This window comes from Trichoderma aggressivum (assembly GCF_033847375.1).
Source record: "Trichoderma aggressivum f. europaeum strain CBS 100526 chromosome Unknown scaffold_013, whole genome shotgun sequence".
Classification (NCBI taxonomy): domain Eukaryota; kingdom Fungi; phylum Ascomycota; class Sordariomycetes; order Hypocreales; family Hypocreaceae; genus Trichoderma; species Trichoderma aggressivum.
Genome location: NW_026946379.1, coordinates 174584 through 200940, shown reverse-complemented (window position 1 = coordinate 200940; position 26357 = coordinate 174584). Strand labels below are relative to the sequence as shown.

Sequence of the window (26357 nt, the reverse complement as noted above, 5' to 3'; positions counted from 1 at the left end):
GCTTCGAGTTGTCAAGATACAGCCGCACGGGTGGCGCCTGGAATCAACTTCTGCAAAAGTGCACTAATACCATCACAATACCTAAACAACGAGTAGTCGAACATAATGAGGCAATGTATATACTACGACGGCCAAAGGAGAAAAGAAGAAGAAAACACAATAATTAGGTACACTGCGTTGTGAAGTCCCTAGAATAGACATGATTGTTGGTAATTGTATGTAACCTGGTGAAGAACCAGGAGAACGCAGTACGCTCTCGTCAGGGAATGCCGGAATTCACAGGTGACTGCGGCGGGATATGGGTACATTTGTAGTCGGCATGTTGGCGTGTCAAACAGCAAAGGGATTCCCAGACTTATCCCAAAAGAGCCGCAGTCCATAAAGTTCCGACCGCAAAAGGTTGACAACTTTGAATCGGTTGCTGAGCCAGGTATCATCACGTGTGTGTCAGACCCTGGAATTAGTTGCGGGTGGATCGCTGTCATGCTGGGAGACTTTTCCCCCAGATATCCATGCAGCTTCCCCACAAGGTTGCATTTGAAACCATAACCTCGAGATTATATACTTGTAGAGCTTGGTGAGGCAGGATGCTTTACTTGTGCCACAGTTAAAAATTAAAAATTAAACGATTACCAATACAATTGCATACATACATACATACATATGAGTACACGTTCTACGTTTCAACCTAAGTACGAGTATGCAAGCTAGAGTTGGTTTTTGCTGCAGCTATTTGCTTGGCGAGGAACCAGAAACCAATAGCCAAGTTTGCAAGCTCCAAATGGTTCGGACGAGTTTCTAGCCGTGTTAAAATATTTCATATTGATTGCTCACACTAAATAAGATGATTATATTCAACACAAGCTACTATGTATGTACGCGTTCCGTAACTGTTTCTTCTTGCCGATTGCCCGAGTCAGTTGCTCCGCAGCGCGCGCAGCTTATCGCATTCCCGTTACTCGTATTCGATCCGGGTCGGGATGTGGTAATTCCTACAGGTGTCATCCCCAGTCTTCCCTGGGGTAAAGAAAAACCGTTTGTCATAGATTGGTTGTTATATTACCACTATGCTCTAGCTATACGCACTAACTAGCGATTGACGATGCCTTATTCAATGTTCTGAATTGGAATTGCTCCCGTTTGTTATATAAATTGGATATGTGAGAGAATCCATTCAGCTGGGCCCCCTACCAGAACTTTTAAGTGGGCTACAGTATCCTCATGAAATTTGTCCCACTCGTGATAAGCTCGTCATGCAAATAATTTCTCTCTTCTCTGCTCCATTCGCAGAGCTACAGACTACTAGCACTCGCACCATTAGACGCCACCTCCTTCATCGCTAACGAGGGGACTGAGTAGCGCTGATGTATTTATGGGGGTTCCAGAGCTGATAGGCCCTCTCCCCAGCTGGTTGCGCTCGTTTTAGCAACCATGAGCCCCTCAGCGACCCATCTGTAACGACGGGTTTGTGGGGATATGGGACCATCGCCTGTACAGTAGGTATTTGAGCAGTGGTTTCTTGCTGGGTGAGTGTCGATGAATGTCGATGAATGGGCTGGACACGGGATCGGCGTTTGAACGTTTACGTCAAGACTTTGGGCAGTCGAATGTCACGATGAAAAAGTAGATAATGCACTGCACCACCCGTCGCTTCTTTTGCCCTTATCTAGGCGAGGACTCAACAGGACCAAGTCCGCTTAAATTTCCGTCGCAGATTCTTGAGGGATGGATGGCATCCTGAAATTACGCCAGCAGGAAGAGATGTGATTGCTCGCGACCACTCGGAACGAGTTACCAATCGTCCGATGAACGAGAACTATCACTGAAACAAGCTTCGCCTGATGCAGGGGAAATGATTTATTTCCGAAGCCGGAAGGTCCTGGGCAAACTTCTAGCTCGTCTTCCCATCAATCGGCGTCGTTGGAGGGCGTTCAATCAGCCGCAGTTCCGCCCCGCTCCAAATCAAGGAGTATCGCCGGGGCTAGCACTCGCAGCCATCAATCGAATTCTAGAATGACCGTCTCCCAACGACCACAAGCCAATCTCTAGTGTCTCGAGCCTCGGTCTCTATCAGTCTTATCGGTCTAGTGCGGTGATGGCGTTGTTCCGTTGCAAAGGTCCCGTCAGGGGATGCAGAATTGAGGGCCGATCCCGCAATCTTCAGCAGCGGGCGTGCAGTCCGATTTTGCCAGCGGTTCGTGTGCTAGTGGGCCCTGCAACGATGAATATTTTTCAGGGGAGAGAGTCCAGCTCTGCTCTTGGTATATTTGGAATGGCAAGATTCTTGGTCCAGGGCGGCCCTAAGTAGCACCTCAGGCAATCTAGCCCTTAGCCTATCAACTTGGAATCGTTCCTGACTCAGAACTTCTCTGCCAAGGTGCAGGACCTTGCGCTAACATCGCCCGCTGCGAACGATCTACTGCAGAGACAGGGATCAAATATGGGATGCTACTCAAAAGACGTGATAAGGCGGTTTAGCAAAGGACAAGGGGCCATAATGACGCCAAAAGGGAAATGTCTCGCGCGGCCTTATCCTGCCTTTGAATGCAGCATCCCCACGTGGCGAGTGCATAATATCTGTATGCCTCTTCGCTACTGCTGATCATTCCCTTCTCCCTTGCATCTCTTTTGTAACCTTGTCAGTGCTTTTCCCGGAGCGGTCTTGACCCTACCAAGAGGGGACAGGCAAGAACTCGAAGAAGAAGTCGGGTCCAATGTGCACAGCGCCTATCTCGGAACCAGCAGCACGGACGCAACAAGTATCCCAAGATGGACGCAGAATTCATGGACCAGTTGTGGAGTGAGCGGCACTATGGAACACCGCTCGCCATCATCTTCATGGTTCTGCCAACGGTAGCTGTCGGCCTACGATTGTACGCGAAGATTACGGCTCATCAGCCAATCGAGCTCAGCGACTACTTCTCCATTGCAGCATGGTTGAACACGTCTGCCTTCTTCATATCATTACTGGTGGCTGTGTATCTGCCGCCGTCATATCTTGATAATCCGGATGGCATCGATGTGCCTGTGTCCAAGATTACATTCTCTCTAAACTTATTGTGGGCGGCGGCCTGCTACTGCTGCAAATTGTCGATCCTTTGCCTTTATTACCGCCTCCTCAGCACGCCATCCAGCACATTTCGTCTAGTAGTCAAGATCATGTTTGTTCTCACAGCTTGCGTCGGCATCGCAAGTGTCCTGGGCTTCCTCCTGGTATTCCGAGATATGTCATGGTGGTGGTCGACAGGGATGAAGACACATCCAAGCGCCCAGGCGAATCTAATCAGGATGAACGAGGCCATCGATATCCTGTCGCTTCTGACAGATGCAATTCTGTTCATCATGCCGTTGCCTGTCATCAGAAAGTTGAGTCTCAGCAAAAGCAAAAGGCGACTTCTTATCGGACTCTTCTCCCTCGGATTCTTGTAAGCGACTGCCATTCTGGACCTTGGATGAAGTGGAAAGATGATGCGCTGACACACCCGCTCTAGAACCTGCATTGAGGTTATTGTTCGAATCATTACTACGTACGGCTTCAACGGTGCTTTGGACGCCATCCAGGTTCAAGTCCTGCTAATGGGTATCGAGCCATCCATGGGCATTACACTTTGCTGTTTGCCTGTTTTCCTGAGACTAGTAAGTTTCAAAGTAGACACACCAGGTGTTTATAGATTTGCTAACCGGGTATCTTCAAAACAGTTCCGAAAAGGCCAGCAGAACTCCAGTGGTCCCAACTACGCTTCCGGAGAACGTGGCGGCTTCTACTCTCTTGGCCCGATGAGTGCGAAGCGATCAACAACACGAGATCCTGACGGAGCTCTGCTAGATTCAGCCCTGGGCAAGCCGAAACCAGTTCTAGTACAAACCGAAATCACTATACATTCTTCACGTAGCGGATATAACGACTCCATTGAATCTCAGGAGGGCTACTGGAAATAGAGTCGTTGCCGGTCCTCAGTTTAATTGCTAGACATGTTGAGCAATCCTAAGAGCGAATGATGAATTTGTACGTTAATACAATGATAGTTAAAAGACCTAATGATTGTTAAATTAAATCATGTCTCTGCTCTTCTGCTTTGTACCGTTTCAATCAAAAAGCTGGGAAGAAACCTCTCGCTAAGCTAGTTATCACAACGCTATTGACCTCTAATCCCAGCTACAAACAAAACCTCTATATTGTTTCAAAGTTTGTTTCCTCACTCCAAACAATTCTGCTCCAAGTGTAGAAGAGCCAAACAATCCTTTCGTCATCAACGTAGGAATACATCTACGAGTCCTCCGCAGAATATTGGATATGAACTGTCCTGTGGTTGAATTGGCCGTCTCATCCTCTAGCTTCACAGAGATTTCGCGTATTGATGAGCTACTGGAGATATGCTGCTGCCATAGCAAGTATCCAAATAACATCACATCTAGTAAAACGATGTGTGTATCGACGGCTGCTGCCTGGGTAGTTCTTGTAAGACTGGACCTGATCACAACATCACTTAGCGTATAATCCACAAATGTATACCCACAGATCATACCACTATTAAACTAGGCGGTATATTTACTCGTCAATGATGGGTACATGTGTTCTTTTTGTGATCCATAGTCTTCCGCGTATGTAGAACCGTGGTGGCGATAATTTCTAGCAGTGGTGGACTGCACTCCTCCTTTCTCTCTAGAGGCGGGGCAGCCTCTCATCGATGAACGCTACAGGTACGCTATTTGACCATTAGTGTTCAGCAGCCGTGGCCCCGGAAAGGATTGATTGGAGCCTGTTCTTACCACTGTGGCCTTTGACAATGTCGAAATTACCAGGAATTCCTGTGATCTTGATGTTTAGTGGGTAAGGGCCAAGAGTCAAGGGCACTAACCTGTCGCTTTAACTCCGATAGTGGTGGTGCTCGCATCTTTCTTTTGACTACTCCGTATTAGCAATAGGGATGGGCATAGCTAGCTAATGTACTCCTCTAAAAAAGAAAGAGAGCATACGTATGGCGCAAAGCCTACGGGGTCGATAGATCTAGCGAGAAGCCGCCTCATAAAGTCATCTTAAATGCTTTGAAGATATTTTTATTGGTAACCACCGTATCGATTAGTATCAATTTATTCCCCTTCGCCAAATCATTACTTCGTGGGTCAGGCTCTTTTGGAGAAATTTTATTCCGACTCTGCGGGCCCAAATGACCCGTTAGTCGATCAAGATCTGTGTCGCTGTTGCGTCTGTGAGGAGATGGTATGGCAGAGAAACATCCCTTTAGGTCTACTAAAACACTCTCTCAATCTTCGCGAGTGGTGGTAACCCCGAAACTTATATCGGTCCAGATTCGCCGTCGGAGTTGGCATCTCTGGCAAGGTGCTTTAACCTGTGCGTAGGATTGGTGTTGGGTTGTATTGACTTACTCTTGTGAATGCAGGCCTTGGCAGTAGCTTATGGCGATCTAGGCGCCTGGCCAGCCAAAGAGTCAAAATTCTCCGTAGATGGGCGAATGGGCGAATAAACGCCACAAGATTGATGCTACAGAAACCAGCAACCCTCTTTCCTTACCCTAGATGATAAATTCTATCCGCATTCTACTTCTCAGGTGATGATAAACACCAATAATCACGCATAGGCGAGTGACCCATACTTGAGGGACTGTGCGAAATATCGAGTCCTACCAAGGATTGTGAAGCATTTTAGATATCCAAGTTACTTCTCTAATGTTCTCGTCATCAAGTTGCAGTTTTCCAGCTTCCAACAAGCTAGATGTAAGATTAGGTTCTTCTCTTTGTTGCATGCGCAGCTGATGGCCCGCCAAGCCGTTTCGCTTTTCACCATCCAGGTTTGAATGATCCCCTGTGAAACCCCTCTGACGATACTACCATGCCCTGGGTTGATACTGGGGACGCATTGTTAGAAGATGAAGAACATGGTTCAGGAAATGATCACACAACACCGCAATGAGAATATCTCTTGAGTAATGATAGAGGATATCAGTTCCAAAAAAAAAACCATTCATTTTTTTATGTCGTTATTTTGACCATGTTGGGCTGGGTTTACCTCACGGCCGGATGAATTAGATCTTAGGCGGTCAGAACCTAAAAAGGACTCAGAATTTATCGCCACACGCGGCCCCTGCAAACGAGACTGTCTCTTGAAATGCTGCTTCTGCGTGTCATTTGAATGAGTTACCCCTTTATGAGGGTGATTAAATTAATATGCTCAATTTATCTGCGCTGAGCATGTTGTGCATTGATTGATTCATAAGTATGGTGCTATTACTGACTGAGATAAAATTTATAACTGGAAGAAATCTGTAAACATGGGCCCTAAATGATTCGCCCGGTAAGTGAGCATGGAGTTAGTATCTCATCACCAATGGTTGGAGCTTCAAGGCCATGAAAGAAGCCTAAGAAAGCTGATACTAGATTAACTAGCTGTATCATTTGTGACTATGGTGTAGTAAGGCATGCCTGGACATGCTCTATGGCTAATATAGGGATACTTCGCACAATCTTCCAAGAGCTGCGGCTCCATGAACAGAGTTTGGTAGCAAGGTCTAAAAATAAAGATCGCCTCAAAGAGTTGAATGTCAGATAAGCTCAAATCCAGGCTAATGGAATACGAACTTGGTTGAGTCTCATTCTTTGGGAGGCGTGGCTTCCCGCGTATAAACGGCTTACTCCACTATTTGATCCTTGTTTCATTGTATTAGCATGACCTCTACTCCATAATCGTACCTACGATTGTACAGAGTGTCTGTAAGGCAGACACGTCACAGTACTGATACTGCAAATAAGCTGGATCACTGCCCATGATGATTCACAATAATCAGACAAATTTATGCCTAATTTCGGGGCTGATGGGCTGTATAGGAATTCTTTAGCCAATAAGATCAAACTGCATCCTTAAATAGATGCTGCAGAGACTGGGTTCGGAGACCGGAGTATAAGATTCCATGACATGTACTGGTCTTTAGCTCCGAGCTATATTCCCGGTATTGCTCTGTATGTGGACTGAACATAATTAGATTACTCATAACCCTGGTTCTTGGCATTGTGTAAGGCTCAATGAGAGTAAGCACAGGAAAACTACAATAAGGCTGAATAGTCCAGCTTTTGTTCTGCTATACACAGTCCAAAACCTGGCCAATCCACATTCTTCCTATCTTGATCATCTTTCCCCGAGCCTGGCTAACCACTGCGAAGATGTCACACGCACCTGTCGGAAACTCGCCCTTCCTCAAGCGCGTGCTTGTTCCATTCTGGGTGATACGAATTTTAATTATGGTTGTTGACATTGCCATATATGCCTTCGGAATTGGCATTGTTGCTTCAAACAAAGAAAGGATTGACCAGAGATTCTTTACTGGCTCATTGGCCATCTTCGCCGTTATGGAGGGCATTCTTGTCCTTTGTCTGCTTCTTGATATCATTTGTATTATCAAGCGAGCTCGCCGGACACTCTCACCGAGATTCTTCTTTGCGACAAACCTCGTACAGACAACGATCTTCGTCGTGTTATTCGTCTTGTCTATGCTCGGTGGACAGACAGCGCTCAGCTTGATTCTTAATATTTTTATTGTGTAAGACCACAATTACCTATGACTCCCCCTAGTCACGTATTACATTTCCTCTAAAACAAACCAATACTAGGCTATCATTCATTGGACTTCTTGTATACGCTTCTATTATCTTTCACAAAGATCGCAAGGGAACTCTACGAGGTAGCTACACACCGGCTGCACAATTCGCGGAATCTACCAAACTGTCGACATCAACGCATTATGATTCTTCATATTCAGGACCAAAAAACACAGAAGAAAAGGCTTTTCCCAGCTCAGCTGCATACGAACCTGATCGAACGCGAACGTACTATGATACGCCAGCGCATAGTAGCCCTGCCGATGTACATCAGACAAATCGCCAAGAGGCGCACGAATATGTGTAAATAACACTTTTTCATAGTTATACAGGTGAAGGTGGACATGGGATGTCTATCTGAACAAGGGTTATTCTCCATAAGGTTACTGAGGTATACAAAATGTGAACTTTCAGTTGAACGAAAGCTCTCTAATGAGCTCAGTTGGCTGTGTCGTCGTAGTCGTTCCTTAGATGCTGGTGTAAGTGACCCTGGGTTTCTCTTTTGGGTGGCATTTTATGTTAAAGGCCCGCCACCGATTGTGTCTCATTCATTCGTACTAGCGGATGAAATAAGACTACATTTCATCCTTGGTGGGTACGTGAAGAGGGCGGATGAGAACACTGATGTTATTATTTGTGATGTGAGCCCCTGGCATGCATTAAATTCTGTTTATCACGATTATCATATGAGTTCTGCTTAGATTCTGGGAGTGAAACCATCATCCATAGGCTTTTAATAGAATGTGGGATGAGGAAATAGTCAGGTATGTAGGTGGATGATAGATATATAATTTTAAAGTTAGATGTCTACTAATAAATGGATACTAAGTTTGTAGCATAGGTATTATATGCGAGTACTTCTCTGATATTTTAGCAGTATAACAGAGAGAGAAAAAATGCCGATGCGCGGATTATATCTCACGGAATCAGGGTTTATGGTTCTGACTTTTGCATGGAGGGTGCGGGGGAATTGAATCCCCTACGCTCGCATATTATACCGATAGTTACGATTCGAGTTGCGTCAAGCAACCAGATAAGACAATCAAGCATGTATCTGTAAATAAACGACAGAAACTTGTTGCATTACGATGTCATTTATGATAGGTGCAAAATAACTTTGTGAAAGAAGATCATCAGTCCAAGGTTTTATGCACGTTATATTGTGCGTTGTCATTTGCCCAGGAAGATCTGATATGCTAAAGTGCCAATCAAAGCACATTCAATGTCTCATTATCATTAATGACAGTTATAACCTAGACTTGATCATACATTGTATACGCGTGTAGCTACCTCTTTTATAAAACTTCAATCGGTTCCCCTTGCGTCCCACATAGTAACTCTCTGGTGGTGGCATTGGCTTCTTGCTGAGTTACTGGACAAGGGATTTCTGTTGCTGTACTGCTACAAAGCTACCAGCAGCATTATTTCACTTTTCATGCGCGGTTACGGCGTGGGGGAGATCGCCGTTAAAGTCGTTGAACGAATGATCAACATTACTTCTACCTTATCCTGATCACATTCGTCCCCATTTGCTTTATTTTTCGGGATTCCCGGGATTAAAAACTTCTCAACAATATAATAACCTCTCTCCGATATTTGGTCAAATTCTTGATTGACAGAGTCAATAATGACCGTCTGCGCCTATTTCCTGTTTATTAAAGATATGCAGACTTTTGTATGGAATTGAGACGAAATCGTCGCGACTTCTCAATAAACGACGTCTCAAAGAAATTTGTTCCTTGGATATCTCATTTCAATGCCACATATATTATTCCCCCCCAAAACGATTACTGATCTTGAGCATCAATCAGGAAATATCGAAACCCTCCTTTGACTGTGAGTCTGTGGTTACTATTCTAATTCTGATATTGTGGATTTTGCCGCAGGGTTGGGGGTCAGAGGCACCTGTATATATATCCGTAAGTGATGCATCTGGCATTATTTCTTGCACATATTCCTAAATACGTTGAATAATAACTTACAAATATGGCGCTACTTACTTATATATCCAAAAATGAATGGAGCGCCGAAAACTGCAAGACTGCAGCTCACCGTTTTGTGCGAACCTATCTCCACATGCTTGATGGCGCCGATTGGTCCAATCAAAATTCTCTCCGATTTTACAGTACCTCTTGTATCTTCCATAACCAGAACGGTATCGATCTTGAAGGCTCTCAAAATCTTTGGCGATTCCTACCTAAGCTTTTCGCCCCGGTTCTTAAGATGAGGCACGAGGTGTTGCTTTGTAAACAAATTGAGCAGCCGGAAAAATGATACATTGAAATTGAGCTTCAAGCTGTTCGACATCTCTGGTTTCAAGGGCCGGGTTACAACCATCAAACCCCTACAGTCTCGGTGCCACTACATGCGACAATACCGACAGAATCAGCAGAAAGGGACCTTGGCTATCAAATGAAAGAAATCTGGATCTACTGGGATACGGCTTTATTGTCCCCCTATCTCCAGTCTGAAGCTGTCCTATTTGATACCAATTTTGGATGGGAGTCGGCTAGGTCGATCGAGGCGGTATAATATGTCGCTGAGCACTCCGGTGACAAACCACAATTGTCGCCATTGTTCTTGAAACCGCCTAAACATTCGCTTACTCGACTAATACACTCATTATAAAGACGCATCATATACCAAAGAACTGTTTCATGTAAATAATTACACCAAAGAAACGACGAGCTCTAGGTGCTTATAATATATAGTATCGACATACATTCCTTCAGAAATTGCTCTTGCGAGCTTAAACATGCCACCGCAGATTTGCTTTCGCCTATTACCCTAGCAAGTCCCGCTTATCTCTACTACTGGGAATAAACAACCTATCAACGCCGGTTTTTATACAGAAATACTGTCCCATCATCTGGATATGAACAGTTACCGAAGAAAAGGAAAAGAAAAAGAAAAGAAAAGAAAAGGTCGCATTTTTCGCCGGTATTGGTTCTTCTACTGCCATGGTGATATTATCAATCCATATTAGTTCTTCGATGTAATCAGTACATATGCTGGCTGGACTGGTAGTAAGCTCTTATTAAGGCTTTTGTCATCGGCTAACTCAGTAATGAACTTTAAAAAGGGCTGCAGTGTTGCTTAGCATTGATCTCGCAGTACCTTGGATGATATACGAATGAAAATGTCAAAATGTTTATCTATTTCTAGCTGGGAACGTATTTGTCTTTCAACTAAGGTTTTCTGTCGTGTTTTCTTCCAAAATTGGCGTCATGAGAGCATCGTAACGAATTCGCATGGAATCCTTCAGGTCCACATCTACTGAAGTTGAGGTTCAGAATTGCCGCAGCCAGCGGGGTTGCATAAGCACTACTGCGCAGTGCTCTGGACAATCAATGGCAATTCGCGGCTTTCGCTGAGTAGTACGGAGTATTTGTTGTGAACATGCAAGGAAGCTAGAGCTGGCGGCGGTGTGACCCAACCTTACAGGGGATACTCGTATATATATTGGGCTCCATTCGATCTGCCCCCCACTAACTACAAGTTCAGTTTTTGCTGATGCCCTCGAAACAGAGCCGTGTCATCATATCGGGCAAAACGACTCGAAACATATGTCCGCACCGCGTGTTAAGAATCCGAATTTAATAGAAGCAACCAGCTCCTAAGCATAAAATGCCGGTGTTTGAGAGTTCATCCGACTTTACCGTTCGATCGGGAACATCTTTGGATGAGGTCAAGGATCTTTGGTGGAGCCGGATGAGAGATTTAGGATGGGTAAAGCTCAGATCTTGAATTCATTTACGCGATAAAAGAAGCTAATGGATGATAGAATCGAGATGAATTGGATGCTAAAACGCACTTTACGGTTGCAAAAAATGGCGAAGACTGGCTCATTGTGGTCCCGAAGGACAAAAAGGAGCCTTCTGGGATGGTGATCGGTTTCAAATATCCCAACCAAACCGGATGGATTGGCTTCTTCATAATTAATAAGGAGTATCAAGGCAGAGGATGGGGAGGCATTTTATTCAGAGTAATGCTTGATTCGTACAAGCAGAGTGGCATTCACACCGTCGGCTTGGACGCGGTAAAAGCGCAAGTCGAAACATATGGGAGACGGGGGTTTGTTGAGGCAACGAGGCTCAAGCTTATGACACGCGTATCAGCAACTGAATTACCAGTCAACTACGGAGACAAAGAACCCAATGACGGCTATACGGTAACTGATATAAAGGAAGTTGATGAGAGCAGCCTTGCAGCTCTTGACCATATGCATACTGGCCTCCAGCGACCGGCACTTTGGACAAAAGACGCTTTATTCTCTCGCCCAGATGCTTTCGGTTTTGCTGTTTCAGACAGCTCGAAGAAGCTGCAGGGATTTATTCTTGTTCGCCGTTGCGAACATGGACACCGATTTGGGCCTTTGATAGCAGATTGTATCGATCACGCGTCTCTCTTACTTCAGCTCGCTATGACACATCCGAGCGTGTCGACATCCACTGGAAGCCTAATCGCGGAGGTATTTGGTGCGAACGAAAACGGCATGAGAGTCTTCTCAGAATTAGGCTGGGAGTGGGCAGGGTTGGACTACCATAGGATGTGGCTCAATGGCCGAGTGCCTGCTGAGCAGCAAGAAGGTGGACAGGGACCAAGAGGAATGTTTGCTGTCTTTGATGCGTCTGAAGGCTGATCCTATGGATAATAAAGGCAGGCTGCACTCCAAAGGCAAAATGGAGCATACCCGGTTGGTTGACTAGAAGGGGATCTCTACCCCCCGCCTCTCTAACGTAGAGAGACGGGAACAAAACCCGTATCTTGTGAAGATTTGACGAGTCTATCCTTTGTTTCAAATACAATTTCTTGTTGCTCATGGTCGTCATTGGTTATTCCGGTATATGGGTACATTTAATTTAAATACGAAATCTTAACAAGATAACGAGTACATGCTTCTTAACAACACGCGAGCGGACGTTTGACTGAGAGATGGGCGAGGCAGATTTATTGTTGTCTCTAGTAAATGATTGGCCAAAGGTAGCGTCTATACTTCCATTCAGACTTTCCGTGTAAAATAGTAGGCAGTTTTAGTCGTAGAATAGGCTGCAAACTTCGCTTGGAGTGCGAGCACAAAGGGCAGCGTGAATGTATCCAAGAGTTTGACATGGAACTCAATAGGCTTCTTTTACAGAGACAATAGCCCACGGAGTTCTGTGGAAGACAGAGCGTTTAACTGAGATGCAAGTTGGTGTAAATCTTGAAACTTTTTGGCTGCACTGGGACAATGTATCACGTGTAAAGACTGCGGTCGCATGCGGTGCATCTTCGCCAAGATCACCAACGGGTTTGTCCTTGCAGGATTATAGTTAAGAAAGTAGCTCGTGAAGGAAGAGACGGACATGGAATCAGCATCAGTGGTACTTTTGTCCTCTTCTACATAATCGGAGAGCGACGGGCAGTCATAACTTCCTGGTGAGATTGGAGCTGGAAGTCCACGATCAAGGCATAACTGTAAGGACAACCCAAGCGTTGTTACCCACGACCGCCGGAGAATCTTAACCTCCGGGTCGGCATGTCAAGATCGATAGTAGTGAGGTGTCGATGCGAACCCATCTTAGCCGCTACTCGAGTCGGATCAAGGTCCCTGGTAGATCATAGTGATGTAGTCGAGGCTGCATTGACTAGCCTATATACCGCGACAGGGTGAGGAGACAAATGATTTGTACGGTATCGAGCTCGGCTCTAGGCCCAGTCATAATTTTGCCACCGCTTCCCATACGCAATCGACGCCGACGCCCGTTTTCGCCAGTTGCTGTCATTTAGTTGCTCATGGCCTGTCTCGCTGGCAGCATCGATTCCTGAGCAGACAAAAGCTCATAGAGCGATACATACAACCAGTTTACGGAGAAATGACTCTTCCTAGTCTGCTGGACATAGTGATGAAAGCCTTGTCCAGAAGCGCCTGTAATCGTGAAGAAAGGCTGGCGCATACAAGATACGCGATATTGGCTCAAAGATGGCGAGGTACAAGTATGTCGCAACATTAGTTTCAACATCATCGCGCAGATGTGTCGTCATTCTCATGGTTGCAAGAGAGCAGAGGACTAGATGCGTAGAATTGGTTTCTTTAAAGAGTGAATCCTGCTTGTTAGAGCGTACATGTGAAAGTTGGGAAAACCGAAGAGATACACTGTTGTTAGGCGTGATCATTGTCACTGTATGCGAATGGATGGAACTGAGAATTATTGTAGATACATCCGGTGTTGGGTAGTTTCCTGCATGAGCGGCAAGGTGTCGCACTGTCACATGTAAACCTTTCTGCGTCGATGTTCGATACCCGTTGTGGCTGAACGCCATCGTTTGTAAGTAAAGGGCCTGAATCCATCCCGAAGTGATTACAAATTGACCTAAAAAGAGACTGAAGTAAAACAATGGCTTTTTTGAGGCGTTGCAAGAGTAAGGTTGCCTTCCGAGTTTCTTGGGATTGGCTTCGATGCATTAAGGTTGCTTATTACATTACAGGAAGCCGAAATGAGATCATAACGTTATAGAACCCTGTCCGCTTGTGTGTGCAGCAGCGACATGCACGCAACCCCTGTTTGTTTTTTCACACGTAAAAAATAATAATAATAATAATAATAATAATAATAAATAGCGATGACAATAACGTGAATAATAGTAACAAACAAAACACGTTATATAGATAGGAAGCAAGCATCAACTACCTTATTCCATTAACGAAGTGAAGACTTAACAATCTGTCAGTTTCACCATACCAACCCCGTTTGAAATGTTTGCTCTGGATTGCTGCTGTTTCCCAAACGCATTCAATTAGTGTACGCCCGCTCTTTCGACCGCAATCATCGCGACTCCATAGTTTAAGGTATATACTTATGTACGAGAAGTCGATCTTGATACATAATACCCGAAGTGTCGTTCCAATTGGTGACGTTGTTGGCCTCCTTTAACATTGATCCTCATCTCGTCAAGCTCGCTTCATGCTTCCAAGCTCCATGCCATGCCATGTCTGCAGATCCCCTTACAGCGTCAAAGTTTAGTGCTGATAGTGTCTCCGCCATCCTTCACCCCTGTGTGATACTACCCTACATATTGGGAGGGACCGAGCTGCTCGGCTCGTTAAACCTTAAGCTGAATTGGATAGAATAGTATATACATGTAGCTTGATAGCCGTATTGTTGCACCTTCAAGGGATATGGACCCTGCGGAGTGCACATACGTTGCCGTTTTTGTAGACCTAAGAATACGTAACAATCGTATTGGAGACATAGTATCGGAACTGTAGTCTTGTATTGCGGCACATTAGTACGCCCCATAGCACTGCAAACACCTCGAGGGCTATTAATAGAGCTACCCGGAGGAATTTCCTGCCTATTTTTAATGTCCTGAAATATTAAATGCATTATTTGATATATTGCCTCTAATTTGACTCCTAGGTTGGATATTATAACTAAATCTTTTCTATCTTGCCTTTACAGGAGCACTTCGAAACGTTGATGTGGGCACTCCGTGCGTGTTGCAAGGAGCGGCCGCTTACGGCCGCCGCCCGCCGCGTCATGAGAAGGCAAAAGCCAGGTAGAGCGCCATTGGGCCTACTGAGAATCAAAGTCACTGTACCATGATGACAGCCAGTTGTTAAACTAGTTTTAAAGCATCATAAAGCTGCTAGTTATACTGTAATAATTTATCAGCATTGCAAGTCAGTTTGTCATCTACCAGAATGTAATCAGCATAAGACTGGTGAAAGAATTGGTGCAAAGGAGCTCTAAGGATATAAAAGTATCATAGGTCTCCGTTTAGATTTCATGTGTCGCTCATCAACATTCTTGTGACATCTTTTTGAGAACCAGTTCTCATCTCAACTCAGCTATTACAACACACAGCTATTCCAACCTGGAAAATGCTTCTCAAACCTCTCGCGTTCATGATAGCCATTGGTGGCTCGGCATTAAGCAGTCCTATCTGTTCATCTGGAAATTCCCCAGCACGAGTACTTACTCAAATTCCCACGGAAACCTGGTTGGAAAGCATTGTTGTACGCCGTAATGGCGATATTCTTGCAACGAGCGCCTTCTTCTCCTCGAATATTTTCACAGTAAAGCAACCATCCCTGTACACAGATAGCACGGCCAGAGTTCTCGCCTCCGTTCTGGAGGTGAAGAGCCTCCTCGGAATCACCGAATTGCCTGGATCATACGGCGAAGAGGCTTTCTTCTTTCTTGGTGGCAATTTCACCAGCCTGACGGATTTCACTACAACAGTCGGTTCGTTCAAAGGCTTTAAACTCACCTTTGATCGGGATGGCAAGGCGATTATCCAAAAAGTCAGTGATCTGGCACCAACTTCGTCATTTCCCAATGGTGTCACTGCTATTCCACAGGCCCCTGGGTCTGTGCTTATTGCCGATTCGTTCGTTGGGGCCATCGGCCGTTTGGATGTGTCAACTGGCCACTACGACCCTAGAGCTTTTGCATTTCAAGAAATGGCTGTACCCGAGGGGGCACAGCTACCGATTGGTGTGAGCGCTATGAGGATGAAAGGGTCTTATCTTTACTTCGGAAACCCTTCGACTCAGTCAATCTACAAGGTCAAGGTTGATTCCAAAGGATATCTTGTCAACGGAGCTCAGCCCTCCTTGGTTGCAAACATTTCATCTGTGGCACCTGGTCTTGACGATTTTATATTCGACTCGCACGACAATATTCTTCTTGCCACGAATAGCCCCGAGAACGCAATTGTTCACGTTGACGTTAAGACTGGAGCAAGCAAGCGTATAATTGGAGGTCCGACCGATCCTTTGATGCCTGATTCAACATGTCTAGCCTTTGGACGAGGAACTTTTGACACCAATACATTCTATGTCTCCACGGGAAAGAATATCTCGGATCCAAATGCTTCGGCTAGGATCGTCGCAGTTAATGCTAGCCTGTTACATTATTAGGCAGAATGTCATGTATGAAAACACCTTTCCAATTACCATACTATTCCGTTCTGAATAAACATGGCGAATTTTATTCCTCTTGCTAAATGAAATCTTCTTTCATTTCCCCCCCACCTAGGCAGAAATATCTTTGTATTCGTCATATAAGAATGGATAACTGAATATGCCGTCCAACACTTGAGAGGCGGAAGGGTACTACATAGATTCGAGTCGCAGAGCTGGCTGCAGCTGGCCCAATAGGATTTATTATATATGTTAGACTGATTCCAGAATAGTTACAATTGACTTTATAAAATAATTCTAAACTGAATCATTTATCACTATTGTGACTTTGGATGTCGTTATAGAAGTCTAGACTAGCCAGCTCCATCTCGTCCCTGCCAAGATCTACCCTCAATCCCGCTCTAGCTAATATCGTTGCTATACTGAGGAGCTGAGTTTCAGCTTCTGGGTGCTTTGTAAATGATTTTAGATGAGTCAATAACGTAACTCGACCCGACTGGGTATCAAGGTGTAGACCATGGTTGACAAGCATCTGTACCACATCAAAGCGGGACTCGAAATTTTTAAAAGGCATCTTCCCCTGACATAAATAAGTAATAATTAGAGGACTGTTGACATCTGCTCCGGCAGCAATGAGTTCTCTGAGCGCTGCCATTTCTTTCTCGCCGTATTGGTCGTTTTTGGCATAAGCGCCCTTCACCAAAGGCGTGGGAGTATGAGAGCCGCAAATCAAAGACAATACGGTGAAACTGAGATCACAATCGGTAGTCTTGATATGGTACCGCCGATTGACATCTACTGCAGCGGATGCCAGTATCTTGATCATTTCAAAAGACGTAGGTCTAAGACGGCCTTGATGGCAGACGACCATCAAGGGTGAAGATGTACCTTCAACAAGGCGCTCTTCCGTGACTTCTTTGCCGTTCTCCAAGGTTATCCTAACTCGATATTTTGTTTTTCTTTTGATCTCTATATCTGCATCATTCTCCACAAGCAGCATAGTGGAGGGGACATCTTCCCGCGCCATCGCATGCAGCAGAGGGGTGAAACCAGATGAGTTACTTCGCGACACATCTGCGCCGAGTTCAATAAGCGCTTTAGTTGTATCTCCTCTCAATAAGAACAAGGGAGGCATTTGAGCACCATAGTCGATTCCACTAGGATCATTCACATCTGCACCATGATTGACAAGCAAACGGACCAAATCCGCCGACCCAGAGACAGAGGCGCAATGAATCGCGGCGCAAACTTCGGGCAAATCAGGATCCATACGAGTCTTGTCAAGACTCATATCTGATTTATATGCCAAATTAATATCGGCACCTTCATTGAGAAGAAACTGTGTGATAGCAAATCGGCCACAGATGATGGCAGCTCCGAGAGGGGGTAAGCCCAGCTGCTGAGTACTGATTTATCGAAACGCCTGCTTTATTGGCTTGCTTTACGCCAGAAAGGTTATCGGCTTCGATCTGGCGGCACAAGTTGTCGATCGTAGTAGATGCCATAGAGGAAATTGAGATAAGAAACGGGTTAGGGATCCACTAGCATACAAATATTGATTGATTCAAATATGCTGCTTAACAGGGAGACGTATATACTCGCAATATGAAATGCGTGAGGCTACATATAGGCAACGTAAGCATTGGTTCAAAAACAATGTGCGGAGACTGGAAAGTAGCTGCTTGTAAGTATGGCGTTAATGGATTGAGACTCGGCAAATTGTTGCCGATGTTAACCTTGACGATGGAGGTTGTCCGGTGTTGTTGGTTCAGGCTCTTCACCATTGCAAAATGAAGGTCCATGATGCTCCCTGAACCCTCGTATACTTTTAAGAGATAGATGAGATTGCCCTGGCCGAGCTTTATTAACCACTCACCACTGTGTCGCAATGCTTAAAATTATTGTCGCTTAAAGTGTCAGCGGCTTCAATTAGATCCGAGATGTGCTTGTTGGGACGATGGGCTTTTTGTCCACCCCACCGTCTGCTACACAAGGTATCATTCCTTCAACGAAGAATCGTAATCTGGACCAACACGCAGGCTGCTTGGACAAACAGAGCTAATAAATGACGGGGACATATGCAATGCTACGTAGAACCCTAATTTGTACTCGGTAGGCTGCGAAGTAGGAAACGTGCCGTGATGTCGGACGGCTCTGCGATGAACCAGAGATGGTGGAACCATCTGTGGGATTTTGGAATAAGCGATTATCGTCAAGGGGAGATTTTTGACTTAAAGCAGAAGATAATGGTAGCCAGGCGGGTATAAGGAAGTTCTGTAATCTAACAAGGACGCATTTATAAATCTAGACTGATAATGTTGCATACTGCATAACTTGCCTTGTATAGAAGTCTTGCCAACAACTACAATACTCCAAGTAACCATGACAGCTTGAGCTGACTTCGGCCATTATGGAAATGGCTTATGCCGTAATTCATTTATAAGTCATGATTAGTTCGAAGATAGATGATGAATATATCGGGTCTTCCGGCCTGCACTTTGTGCCTGGCCACTCTTCGGACTATCGTAGCCTCGAGGGTTGTCGTCTTTGCGACATTGCTCACTTACGTACATATCCGACTATACTATCTTATATTAGCCACAGTTTGAGAAACAAGCTTAGTAGGATTATCTCTTCATTTGACCGGCAGGAATTGTCATGTAAAAACATTATCTAGGAGCGCAACATTACCCGTTAAGCGCGACTGCTCGATTATTTAATATTTTATGCAAACCGAGTGAGGGTTAATTGGAAACGTCAAGATCTTCCCGAGGTCACTTGTGCTTTGGGAAGATTGAACCCCCTTTGCACATAAATTTTGGTCTCTGTGGTCGAAAGCTTTTCCCTTGCCCAAGCTATTCAATTGAAAGTCTTCATTTATGCGGGTCTCCCGCCATCAGATTTCTTCATTCCGCCATAGATATTGCCGCGTCAATAATGGGCGATAGAAAGACTACTGGTATATCCCTTACCTCTGCCTGCCTTCACAAGAGAAGATTTGCTGGAGCGCGCCATTGCAGTACAAGAGCGCCTTCGTCAGGAGTCCGGATTGGTCCGAATCTGAACTCGATTTGAAGCTCTCCTCGGGATGGTATAAACCAGCATTTGACCTATCGCAAGTCTTGAATGTATGGATTTTAATCTGCAGCATCTATATCTTATTTACTCCACCATTTCAATAACAACTGTGGCCATAGGAATCCGTACCAAATGATATACAAGACAAACTTATGGCCGCGTGTCGAGAGCTTATTGCAGCGAAATATTCTCGCACGGCATTGGACAGGCTTTTAATTGAGGCCCGAGCTCTGTTGGCAAGTCATGGGGAGGCACTCCAGTTGGTTGAAGATACGATTTGGAAGAAGCCTAGTATATGGGATCAAATGCATGAATACTTTACAGTTGGGGCGAGGGGTGATAATATGGAGTCGTAGAAAATAACACTCTGGATGGAATGTGTGTTTTGCTATTCTGCGGATAGCCAATGGCAAGTCTTCTTTTCAATACATGCAGACATATAGGGCTGCTTTTTGATTGTTGTAACATCTATTTGAGCTTAAATACCTGTAACGTTCCTTTGCAAGGCGGCCCCTTACACACGGTAATTGTTAACTCTGAAAGGTTGTAAATGACAAATGCCACCGTCATATTCTGCTTTGAGGTATAACCTGTGAGAACGGCACTGGGCAAGTTTTTCTGCTTGGGATTCGGATGGTTGCATAAACTCTCGGGGTATGCCAAATGGTCTGAGAACGCTGTCTTGATCTTTTCAGGGGTCAGTTGCCCTGCAGAACAGTCTGCTCTCACACCCTTTTCGGCCTGCAAACATCTAAACCAGCTGCTACCGCCAGGATAGCGGTCAAAAATGTTGTCGCGACTGAGAAATTCGGGACTAAGGAAGTGATTACTGTGAATCAGGTACTGGTCGTCAATTTTGCCATAGAATTTGTAGATACGGTCAGGCGCGACCTCCATTGCCATTGCAAATCCGTCTGCCGTCGAGACGTGCAGGTTTCCTGAGACATGGCGTGGAAAGGCATTGATAGCCACAAGGCCTTCAGCGTAGTTGCTGTATTCAAAAAAGATGCGCCTAGCCACAGAGAGAGGGAGAACAGGTGTTGGGTCGGCGACTTTATGGTAAACTCCGTCGCGGTCGATATGGGAGACGGGCACGTAATCTTGACTTGAGAGCAATGAATTTGCCGTAACCGAAAGGCCGGCGGAGTTCATTCCGCTGCGAATGAGTTGACCAGCTTCTGTAAGGATAAACATCGATGGACGGTCTTCGGACGAGTCTGGATGCACCTCAAGGTAGATTATGAGGTCCTGGTTGTAGAGGTGGCTGGACATGTCCCAGTTGTGTACGGCTAGAGCATGTCCAGACTCAACTGCTTTCTGGGGGAAAAATCCGCTTGTACATTCGTCATGCCCGTCAGAGTCCTGCGGAGTCTCCCCACCGTTTTGAAGCCGATACATGCATCTACCCAAGTCGTAACGAGCATTGAGCATGACAACTTCCTCGACCGTCACGCCGGCGCCGTCTGCAATTCCATTGATCTCTTCGAGCCCGGTTGGATAGAACTTTTCAAAGGCCGGGATGTAAACTGTCTGGATGATTTTGGAACATATAGACCTGTATTCCTGGGGTTACTTCATGTTTTTTACTTCAACTCAGTGGTGAAATGCTATGCTTACCAATGCGGTAGTTTCCCTGGAAGCTTATAATACTCGATATTGGCACGAACCTTCTCACTTGCCTGTCTTCCATGCGACAAGCCTCTCTTGTATGGCGTACCCTCCACAACAATGTGCTGGTAGCACGACGGACCAGGGCCTCGCGTGATGGGGGTTTCTAAAGAAGGCATATTATGAGAGCCCATCGGCGTCGTGCAGTGAACACCGAGGAATAAAGAATTTGGTCGCTGGATAATGCATTAATTTAAAGAGAATGCAGACTGTTTTCGGGGGTTCTTATTAAAGGTTATATATTCAAGAGGCATCCCAGTTATCCACCTGATTCAGCTAAGCCTTCAGACTGTACTACTGCCTAGACCACGTTCAAGTTGTTGACAGCCCGTTGTTATGTTGCTTAGCGGTCGCGCTATTATCCCAAATAGTGCAAATCGGCGACCGACGCGCTGCTTCTTCTCGCGAAACCGGTCGTTTGCGGTTCCAGCGCTATCAACAAAGTTTGTCATACGACAAAGTCATCGCCCATATCCTCGGCGATCTGATGAAGATTACTACGACGCCCCGTTGCCTCCTCGGTGGCATGTACCGTTTCGACAAATGCACAGGCATTGACAAAATGCTTACCCGCACTGTAGTAGCTCTTCATCTGTTGCAGCGCCCAGTCTCTGTAGATCCAGTCCTTTGCCTCAATTGCGGCCATGATCAGAGGCACTGGCCATATCTTAGTCGGGGGCGCTTCCGTTCTTGGCCGCTTCAGCCTTCGGTAGAAGTGGCTGGTAATGGTTATGATCTTTTCTGCATGGGTACTCTTTGTGTACATTGATTCAGTGGGCTGGTAGACTCTCGATGCGTATATTTCTACTGCATGAAAAAGCGCACTTGTGGTGAGGTAGGTAGAAAACACCCTATCTTCAGCGGCTTTTACTTCACTGATGCCTTCGATACTCTGATAAAAGTCAATCAATTAATGCCGTCCCTCCGATTATCATCATGGGTTCGACTTACTCGCTGAATATCGCACAAGGATGCCATGACTTGGCACTCGTCTGTTCTGTCGCCGCCATTCCGAGACAGTTTTCCTAGAAGAGCTACTAAGCGACATGTTGCGACGTACAGGGGCTGATGAGCCTCATCCCGCCGCCGTTCTTCCTCAGGGTATAGAAGACTGTATTCTTGCTGCAGAAAGTCATATGACGCTTCCACGGCTCTCATCAAGCCCATATCGTCTCCCATGGATTGAATAATACGGTCGTTGCCTTGATGAAAGAGCGCAGCGCGTGCGTCGAGAAAGCAGAACCACACAGCCATTCTGACGTAGAGGGTATGTGACTGATCATGACCACCGAGGTCCAGTAAAGTGGCTTCTAGGCTGAGCATCCGTCTCAAAGATGCCCGCCTTGAAAGAAGAAGGTCAGTCCAAGCCAAGAAATACAGGGTCACAGCAACAGCATCCAGGTCATCTTCTCGGGCCAGAAGTTGGAGCCAGGTCTGGCTGGCAATTTCGGTTGCGTCCTCTCCCATCAGATGAATTCCGAGTTGGTCTCTGATGCCCACGAGACTTTTGTCGTAATGCTCCATCGCGCTGGTTTCAGATCCCAATCTTCCGCTCCAGAAAAGGTGGGCAGCTGTCTACGCGTATAGGGACGATACTACAAATGAATGGCTCGAGTTGAAGCGATTAAAGAAATAGGTGTGGTTGTTCCAACCTTGCTCCTTTGAGCTGTATTTTGACGTTAGGCTCTGAGTGTAGTGCTGTGCCAAAACATGATCGGAAACAGTTGAGATTGATTTGGCACCTGGGCTTTGGTAGTCTGAGCCAGGTGTGTTCAACTCAGCAAAGACCTGACTGCTGTACAGGCCACGAATTTGGTGGGGGGATTCATTAGCGACGATAGAGCTGGTGGAAGTGTTCCATAACATAGCCGTGTCTGTCGCTGGATCCCACTGCTCGCCCAGATTTGAGTCAAGCATTGCGTCGATCCAAGGTATGGTCGTCGTGTCGAAGACTGGGAGCGATGGCAGCTCTAGCAGTTCCGGCCCCTCTCTCTGGATGTGTGTTTCATTTTGTTGGCTCAATGATGGAGAATTTGTTTGCTGGGGTATTGTTGTATTTGTAAAACTATTAGTCTTCTTTTTGCGAATCCTTGAGCGGGCTTTGACATCCTCAGTCTCATCCCTAAACTCAAATTCAGCGTGGGATGACGAGTTGTAGATGCATTTGACATGCGACTGGCGGCATGGTGAGCAACGAGGCTTCAGTGTATCACAATGGAGCTTTCTTCTGGTACAAGTGGTGCATGAGCGCATGATGAGTTGTGTTGTAGACTACGGAGAAAATGAAAACGACAAATGTTGGGGTTGTTGATGATAACGAGGTTATTGGATCCAGTCTTGAGATAGTCGCTCGTGGCGGCATCACGTGATAACATGCTTTCGCACCTCAATAACATTGATGTAATAACGCTAACCTTATCTCCATATAGCTGTAGGAGATATGTTAGGATGGAACTCGTGTCTCGGAAGCCTGTATGAGAGGTTTCCATTCGTACCGACACAAGAATACATCCACACTGCTCCAGCAAAATAGACAGTTCATTCCATGTGGTTATATAAACCGATGGTCGATGGTATGGCTGTATCATAGTTATCAAACGGGATGTTTACCTATGCACTATTACATCTGATACATTTCATGTTTACCCAAATGCGAGTAAACTCCAATATTTAGATAAAGTTCATAGACGAAGAAGTATATGAGCAGATCGAAGCCGACTAAAAAAATGATCATGATCAAAGATTTACCGAGAAAGAAGTGAAATCACTGCAATTTTGAAACTGGATTTCTCATTTCCCAACTAAGTTTCTCGTTCACTCAACAGAAACAAGGATCATTCGGAAAGATAGATAGGACTGCTGTATTTGATCCGCGCGTCGGCTACCCGAAGACGTCCTTCCTCCTACGTATCCGTAAGCTTACCAAACATACCTAAATGACGGCTGTTGACAATCAGTCAGGTCTGAATCATTTTCGGTAAAGTTCAAGTTGTTGCGATCTGCTTGTCGGCGATCCCGTCGATGGTTCTGATACCTGATATAAATGCTGATTGAAAGCAGTTAATAGCTGGGCAAAACGATCCAAGCCTGCTGAACTTACACCAGGACAACCTCCAAGAAAATCATGACAGATATGGAGGAATAGAAGCCCCTAAAGGCTGTCTGAAACTTTGGAGCCTGTTTCTCGATGAACAGTTGAGGTCCAGTGAACTGACCGAGACAGTAGCCAAGAAACATCAGAACCTGTAAACATAATCAGGATGAGGTTGAGTCATAGGTAATTGATATATCCGCTTACACTTGCGGTAGACTTTTTGTTAAATCCTGCAATGTTTGACGAAATCATGCTCATGCCCAAGCCAAACGGGACCGTATTCATGTAAATGACTGAGGCTTGTTAGATGCAATTTAGGGCTAGCATTCGAATATGATACTAACGGTAGAAAGACGCAAGTAGACCGCTGTGATTGGAACGCGGAAGATCTATCAAATGATCAGAAACGGCATGCAATTGTCGGTGGTTTACGGCAGGAAATACTCACTGGCGATCAATACCGCACCGATAAGGACGATGCTATTCGTGACGATCATGACGTAGCACCTTGTATTCTTGTAATGGCTACAAAACCAACCGCTAGTGAACATTAGTCGACTGTACAAACGATATAACACCGGCGTTGACCTCACGCAAAGACCACCGAAACGAGGTGGATGGTATTGGATGGCATGCTCATTAGTGTGGCCTGGCGACTGGTGTAGCCAAGAGTTTCGGTTAAAACAATCTTGGAAAACTACGATACCGTCAGTATGCATTAAGCACCGAACTGCGCATATTACTCACCGATGCTAGGCCCTCACCCTGTAGAGATTGGAGAAAGGCATGGATTGCTAGTATCCAAGGCTGCGGGTCGATCAAGCATTCTCGGACTTGGTACCATTTATACTCGGTGTTTTTTATGCCAGTGTGGTTCTTCATGACCTATAAAATGATGAGTTAGCTCTGTCTTTGTCTCAGCGAAACTGTTTCTTACTTGAGCCGCAGCAATCTTCTTCTCTCTCTTGTTAAGGAACCATGCCTCCATTGGCGACGATGGTACCGCAAAAAAGACGATTACGCCCCAGAGCAGTGTCAGCGACCCGAATACGAGATAAATAATCTTCCAGACGGCATATTTGGAATTAGGATGGTCTTTTCCAGAAACACCGTAGGTAATAGAATCAGCAATAAAGGCGCCGATAGCACTGGCCGACCACCACAAGGAGGCACGAAGAGGCTGTTCATCTCGAGTCCAATATTGAGATACGAGGATCGTGAGAATGGGGGACATGCACGATTCAAAAATTCCGAGGAAGACACGGTTGATAGAAAGTGTCGCAAAACCTTTAGTAAACGCCGTTGTAGTTGCAGTAAGGCCCCAGAGGAATATCATGACACCAAAGTAGCGTCCGCTATGGAAACTTAGATTATAGCCTGAACTGATCGAGTCAAAAAGGCGGCTTACATGGGAAGCTTCTGCATTAAGAGCGAGCTAGGATATTGCCATACCAAGTATCCGAGATAGAAGATGGAAGATGACCAGCTGTATTGCTGTCCAACAAGACCCTATGTCTAGTCAGATATGGGGCCAGCTTCCATTAAGCGCTGCATGCTACCCACCAGGTCTTTTTGTAGGCCAAATATGGAGGCCTCGGATAAGGCAACCTTGTCCATATAATTGAGTATGTAAGTAAATGCCATCTATTTCACTGGTAAGCTTGGTATTCTAAGTTTGGTCAAATAATAATGTGGTTATATACCATAGGAAGAAGAATTAGATCAAGTTTCCATCGGATCCGAGTACTCTCCTTGGAGCTGTAGACGAAGTCGCATGGAATGGAGCCTATGCCATCTAGTTGCTTCTCGGCATCGCTAAATCCGTCAATGGGAGCGGGCTTGTGATCATCAACCCTTTCCCCGGCAAATTCGTCCATCACCACATCTGAGTTGGCGGTGGTTACAGGCTTCAAGGCACTTCCCATTGTGGTTTTCCGGCCAGTTCGACTTTTGTGCTGAGAGATGCGGCACACTGAATCCTATGTGGAGTCGAACGTA

General features: G+C 45.5%; 5 protein-coding genes across 5 annotated transcripts; 3 read left to right on the top strand and 2 right to left on the bottom strand.

The window, feature by feature from the left end:
- Positions 1–2769: 2769 nt before the first annotated feature.
- On the top strand, positions 2770–3939 carry Triagg1_4190 (uncharacterized protein; the record flags this gene model as incomplete). The annotated part of the gene is made up of 3 exons (XM_062898566.1): positions 2770–3425; positions 3492–3636; positions 3700–3939. 3 exons carry the CDS (start codon positions 2770–2772, stop codon positions 3937–3939), a joined length of 1041 nt encoding a protein of 346 aa, XP_062756697.1.
- Positions 3940–11238: 7299 nt separating this feature from the next.
- Triagg1_4189 (uncharacterized protein) lies at positions 11239–12253 on the top strand (the record flags this gene model as incomplete). Its single annotated transcript, XM_062898565.1, has 2 exons — positions 11239–11340; positions 11396–12253. 2 exons carry the CDS (start codon positions 11239–11241, stop codon positions 12251–12253), a joined length of 960 nt encoding a protein of 319 aa, XP_062756696.1.
- A 3222-nt stretch (positions 12254–15475) lies between these two features.
- Positions 15476–16516, top strand: Triagg1_4188 (uncharacterized protein; the record flags this gene model as incomplete). The annotated part of the gene is made up of 1 exon (XM_062898563.1): positions 15476–16516. One exon carries the CDS (start codon positions 15476–15478, stop codon positions 16514–16516), a length of 1041 nt encoding a protein of 346 aa, XP_062756695.1.
- Positions 16517–16826: 310 nt separating this feature from the next.
- On the bottom strand, positions 16827–17810 carry Triagg1_4187 (uncharacterized protein; the record flags this gene model as incomplete). The annotated part of the gene is made up of 1 exon (XM_062898562.1): positions 16827–17810. One exon carries the CDS (start codon positions 17808–17810, stop codon positions 16827–16829), a length of 984 nt encoding a protein of 327 aa, XP_062756694.1.
- Positions 17811–20065: 2255 nt separating this feature from the next.
- On the bottom strand, positions 20066–26284 carry Triagg1_4186 (uncharacterized protein; the record flags this gene model as incomplete). The annotated part of the gene is made up of 16 exons (XM_062898561.1): positions 20066–21152; positions 21215–21441; positions 21720–22157; positions 22217–22836; positions 22918–23387; positions 24198–24311; positions 24366–24508; positions 24564–24652; positions 24704–24748; positions 24808–24899; positions 24953–25056; positions 25107–25244; positions 25297–25714; positions 25768–25868; positions 25923–26003; positions 26063–26284. The coding sequence occupies 16 exons, from the start codon at positions 26282–26284 to the stop codon at positions 20066–20068; spliced, it is 4389 nt and encodes a 1462-aa protein (XP_062756693.1).
- Between the last annotated feature and the right edge of the window lie 73 nt (positions 26285–26357).